The sequence below is a fragment of the Perca flavescens genome, chromosome 5, assembly GCF_004354835.1.
Source record: "Perca flavescens isolate YP-PL-M2 chromosome 5, PFLA_1.0, whole genome shotgun sequence".
NCBI classification, from domain to species: Eukaryota; Metazoa; Chordata; class Actinopteri; order Perciformes; family Percidae; genus Perca; species Perca flavescens.
Window position 1 is genome coordinate 39909506 of NC_041335.1, and position 6126 is coordinate 39915631.

At 42.6% G+C, this 6126-nt stretch overlaps 1 protein-coding gene across 1 annotated transcript in view; it reads right to left on the reverse strand.

Annotated features, from left to right (window-relative positions):
* Window positions 1-329: 329 nt before the first annotated feature.
* LOC114556327 (neutral ceramidase-like) overlaps window positions 330-6126 on the reverse strand; it is a 6820-nt gene continuing 1023 nt past the window's right edge. Inside the window, exons 2-5 of the mRNA XM_028579230.1 lie at window positions 4531-4680; window positions 2300-2356; window positions 2114-2202; window positions 330-542 (exon numbers count right to left, since the gene is read on the reverse strand). Of these exons, the coding sequence (XP_028435031.1) occupies window positions 344-542; window positions 2114-2202; window positions 2300-2356; window positions 4531-4680 (495 nt within the window). The 3' untranslated portion in view covers window positions 330-343. The remainder of the gene's footprint in view (window positions 543-2113; window positions 2203-2299; window positions 2357-4530; window positions 4681-6126) is intronic.

Consider the following 6126-nt stretch of genomic DNA (forward strand, 5'->3'; position numbering starts at 1 on the left):
TATGTGTTCATTCATAGTTTTGATGCCTTCAGTGAGAATCTACAATGTAAATAGTCATGAAAATAAAAAGGAAACGCATTGAATGAGAAGGTGGGTCCAAACTTTTGGCCTGTACTGTACATGTTTATTTAGCATGTTTGTTTTGTCCATATGTGCTCGTGGTGTGTTCCCCAAATGTTAGCCAGGTCTCAGCTGCTACAATGGCTCGAATGTCAAACTCTGCTTATGACTACAACTACTACTACTACTACTACTACTACTACTGTATAATATACAGCAGAAGAACATTCTTCTTTATATTCATGTTCCTGGCTGTCATCAGACATCAGACGAATCGATGATCTCAGTGATAGTAAAAGCTGGCGGTGACTCTGAAGACGTCTGACGAGCCTTGGTACGGAGTGATGATGGCCTGCAGGCCTTTCCTCTGCCGGTAGTGTCCGAAGTGTCTGATCCGGTAGGAGCCGGTGGGGGCCGACAGGGGGATGTGCCACTCCACGGTGGAGTTACTCTGCTGGTTGGAGCCCTTCAGCCAGTGAAACCTGCAAAGAGACCAAGGTTGGTGTTCAAACAGGGCTGGGCCCCAATGCTTTCTCAAGAGCCCTGAGTCTTTGTCTCTCTACATACTACTCTCTACTGCTGTCTCTCTACATACTACTCTCTACTGATGTCTCTCTACATACTACTCTCTACTGATGTCTCTCTACATACTACTCTCTACTGCTGTCTCTCTACATACTACTCTCTACTGCTGTCTCTCTACATACTACTCTCTACTGCTGTCTCTACATACTACTCTCTACTGATGTCTCTCTACATACTACTCTCTACTGCTGTCTCTCTACATACTACTCTCTACTGCTGTCTCTCTACATACTACTCTCTACTGTTGTCTCTCTACATACTGCTCTCTACTGCTGTCTCTCTACATACTACTCTCTACTGCTGTCTCTCTACATACTACTCTCTACTGATGTCTCTCTACATACTACTCTCTACTGCTGTCTCTCTACATACTACTCTCTACTGTTGTCTCTCTACATACTACTCTCTACTGTTGTCTCTCTACATACTACTCTACTGCTGTCTCTCTACATACTACTCTCTACTGTTGTCTCTCTACATACTACTCTCTACTGCTGTCTCTCTACATACTACTCTCTCTGCTGTCTCTCTACATACTACTCTCTACTGCTGTCTCTCTACATACTGCTCTCTACTGCTGTCTCTCTACATACTACTCTCTCTGCTGTCTCTCTACATACTACTCTCTACTGCTGTCTCTCTACATACTACTCTCTACTGATGTCTCTCTACATACTACTCTCTACTGCTGTCTCTCTACATACTACTCTCTACTGTTGTCTCTCTACATACTACTCTCTACTGCTGTCTCTCTACATACTACTCTCTACTGCTGTCTCTCTACATACTACTCTCTACTGCTGTCTCTCTACATACTACTCTCTACTGTCTCTCTACACATACTACTCTCTACTGCTGTCTCTCTACATACTGCTCTCTACTGCTGTCTCTCTACATACTACTCTCTACTGCTGTCTCTCTACATACTACTCTCTACTGCTGTCTCTCTACATACTACTCTCTACTGATGTCTCTCTACATACTACTCTCTACTGCTGTCTCTCTACATACTACTCTCTACTGTTGTCTCTCTACATACTACTCTCTACTGATGTCTCTCTACATACTACTCTCTACTGCTGTCTCTCTACATACTACTCTCTACTGCTGTCTCTCTACATACTACTCTCTACTGATGTCTCTCTACATACTACTCTCTACTGCTGTCTCTCTACATACTACTCTCTACTGCTGTCTCTCTACATACTACTCTCTACTGCTGTCTCTCTACATACTACTCTCTACTGATGTCTCTCTACATACTACTCTCTACTGTTGTCTTTCTACATACTACTCTCTACTGTTCTCTTTCTTCGTACTACTCTAAAGGGTAATTTTTACATCGGTATCTGGCGCTGAGAGACACTAACCAAGCGTCAGTATTTTACGATTTTGGGGAGAGAACAGGTTGGGAATTCAGGGCAAGCTTTAAGTAAACGATAGAGTACACCCCTACACACTAACCTACCTGGTCTCCCATGATGCATCAGTGTACACAACGTCCCAGTTGTTAGTTCTGTTATCATGAATCTCCACAGTAACAAACGTTTTATCTCTCTGTAACGGAAGCCAAAGAAAGTGCAGGTTAGAGAGGACGGAAAGCATGAAACAAAGGAAGTAACAAATCAAAGGAATAAGCAGGTTTTGGTCTTACGATGTCCCCTGAATTTCTGGGGTTTCCTGCTACGAACGTGACCGAGACAACATCACCCTGAAACACAGATAGAAATACTTTCTGGTCACATAAAAACAACTGTAGGTTGAAAAACTCAACTTTTTCTGGGATTTGGGGTGTTATTTTGTGTCTCTGGTGCTTCCAAACACATAAAAACTTTGAATAAAATCCATCCATGCTGTTTTGAGTGAGATACGAGTTTCTGAATGTGTCCTGCCTTCAGTCTCCGGGTGAGCTGGTCAAAATCTGCACGGCTTTCTACGTCAGTAGCCGAGACCAGGGTGCTAGGGAGCTAACTGTTAGCATGCTAGCTCGTTCTCAATGGCAAAACACTGCTAAAACACACGCAAATTCACCCTAATCTACAAAATAGTATGTATAGATGTATAGAACTACTTCCATGTCCCTGTTCTGCAGATAGCTAGCTCATGTAGTCCTTACCTAGCTACTGAGCATGTGCGACTGACAACAAAGATGTTACAGCAGTGAGATGTCTCACTCTGTAGCTAAAACAGAGACCAGGGGTCTCATTTATAAAACTGTGCGTAGGATCCTTACTATAAGTGTACGTGCACCCAAAAGCCTAAAATGGCGTACGCCGAAAAAAAGTCAGATTTATAAAACCGTGTGTACGCACACCTCTCAGCAGTGTTCCCTTTATAAATCACAGACTGACTACAAGTGTGCGTACGTGGATCAGCCTCTTATCCCGCCCTGTAGTCAACGTAAAGCACCTTGTGAATGCTGATCAGTATGTTAATGACCCTGGCAGTTCTTTCGTTACAACGAATCATGCCGAATTATGACGACTGGGGGAGAAAAAAATAAAAAAATAAAATAAAAACCTCTCAGACACTCGGGAATTTCTGCCAATTGAATTATAATATCGGCCTGTTGTCGCACAGTGTAGGGAAACCGGATCTATAGACTACCTTTATTAATAAAATCTTCCAAAACAGCAGGCATTACAGCACTCGGGGACAGCTTCGATATACCAGACGTATATAATAAGATTTAACAGAACTATATATTATATCCAAACAAGCCTTAGTGATGAAGTTGAAGATTATATATAGGCCTAATATTTATTTAAAAAAACACTTAGCTGTCTGACATTTCCCTCTTCAGGAAATGTCAGACAGCTTCAGTTCGGACTGATAACGAGGACATTAAGGGTAACGATTGCGCGAGAGCTTAACGGCTGTATTTTCAGACTTTGACATTTGATGATATTTGCATAGTTTTAAAGCTATATATTTAGTTATTTACACTGTGTTCTGCAGTTATCTAATGCTAGGGTATTTGATGATATCCTGTATTCCATGTAGTCGGGCCATCTCCTCCTCCTGAGCTCCGTAGTGGACAATGTGACGGCGAGACAGCGCCGATTAAATATTAAGAACAAATTTTTATTGAAGATTTCAGTTTATGGAACAGTTATCACTGAGTACAAGAAATATAAAAATAATACTGATGGATTTAATCTTCATGGTAACGCGGGTGATATGGAGTGAAAAAATGTGCGAGGCATCAATATTTAAATTTGTTCTACTCTTATAGTTATTCCCACATGTACTTTTTGCAATTTGACTTCAGTTCACCACCTCACCATCTGCGTCGACAATTCCTATTTTGTCTCCAAAATGTGCGTACGCATGGGTCAGAGTTTGCGTGGAGGACCAAACATTCTCCCGTCAAATCTGTTTTTTATAAATCACAACCTTTGTGTGGGAAGTGGCGTACGCACATTTTCAGCCCCGTTTTGTGCGTACACCACGTTTATAAATGAGACCCCTGAACTTTTTCAGAGACAGAAAGATTAGGAGAGAGAGAGAGAGAGAGAGGGATGAACCATAACCCTAACATCAGATACTGACTGGTTTTCAGACCCACATTTTAGAGTGGCCTTTTATTGTGTCCAGCCTAAGGGACACCTGTGCAATAATCATGCTGTCTAATCAGCATCTTGATAACCCACACCTGTGAGGTGGATGGATTATCTCGACCAAGGAGAAGTGCTCACTAACAGAGATTTGAAGATAGATTTGTCAACAATATTTGAGAAATAAGCATTTGTTTACCTAGGAAAAGTCTTAGATCTTGGTTAGTTAGTTCAGCTCATGAAAAATGAGGGAATTTATAATTTAGTTCAGTATACTTAAGTACAGTACTGGAGTACATGTACTTAGTTACTTTCCACCACTGCCTACCTGTCGGTAGACGGGGTAAACCTGCTGCAGGACGTCTCCAAAGCTGCTGTTTTCTGGTTTTTTGTCAACGGTGGGTGCAGCCATCAGATTGAAGAGATTCTTCTGAAAGAAAGGAGGCTGAGGGCCGACCGGCAGCTCCGACACTTTGTCCTGAAAACACCAAAACAATAACACAAATTGTTATCATCGGAATGATATTCTGAGCATTAGTTATGTCAAATATTGGGTATTCTTCACTGTAAGAAAGAAATATGTAGAAAAACGGATAATGTCTGCTGTATGCTTTTATGTTAAATTCATGGACATATTTTGTTAACCCCAAAACAGAAAATTCTCTAAATCTTAAAGCAGAGCTTCATTGAGTCCCGGACCAGGACTAGTCAAGACTGAGTCCAAATGAGAGACATTCAAGACTGAGTCCCAATGAGAGACAGACGAGACAAAGTCTAAATGAGATACAGACGAGACAATGTCTAAATGAGAGACAGTTGAGACCAAGTCCCAATGAGACCAAGTCCCAATGAGAGACAATTGAGACAGAGTCCCAATGAGAGACAGATGAGACCGAGTCCCAATGAGAGACAGATGAGACCGAGTCCCAATGAGAGACATTCGAGACAGAGTCCCAATGAGAGACAATTGAGACAGAGTCCCAATGAGAGACAGATGAGACCGAGTCCCAATGAGAGACATTCGAGACAGAGTCCCAATGAGAGACATTCGAGACAGAGTCGCAATGAGAGACATTCAAGACTGAGTCCCAATGAGAGACAGACGAGACAAAGTCTAAATGAGATACAGACGAGACAATGTCTAAATGAGAGACAGTTGAGACCAAGTCCCAATGAGACCAAGTCCCAATGAGAGACAATTGAGACAGAGTCCCAATGAGAGACAGATGAGACCGAGTCCCAATGAGAGACAGATGAGACCGAGTCCCAATGAGAGACATTCGAGACAGAGTCCCAATGAGAGACAATTGAGACAGAGTCCCAATGAGAGACAGATGAGACTGAGTCCCAATGAGAGACATTCGAGACAGAGTCCCAATGAGAGACATTCGAGACAGAGTCCCAATGAGAGACATTCAAGACTGAGTCCCAATGAGAGACAGACGAGACAAAGTCTAAATGAGATACAGACGAGACAATGTCTAAATGAGAGACAGTTGAGACCAAGTCCCAATGAGACCAAGTCCCAATGAGAGACATTCGAGACAGAGTCCCAATGAGAGACAGATGAGACCGAGTCCCAATGAGAGACAGATGAGACCGAGTCCCAATGAGAGACATTCGAGACAGAGTCCCAATGAGAGACAATTGAGACAGAGTCCCAATGAGAGACAGATGAGACCGAGTCCCAATGAGAGACATTCGAGACAGAGTCCCAATGAGAGACATTCGAGACAGAGTCCCAATGAGAGACATTCGAGACAGAGTCCCAATGAGAGACATTCGAGACAGAGTCCTAATCCCAAGAGACATGAGTCCCAATGAGAGACAATGAGAGACATTGAGAGAGTCCCAATGAGAGACATGAGACAGAGTCCCAATGAGAGACAATTGAGACAGAGTCCCAATGAGAGACAGATGAGAC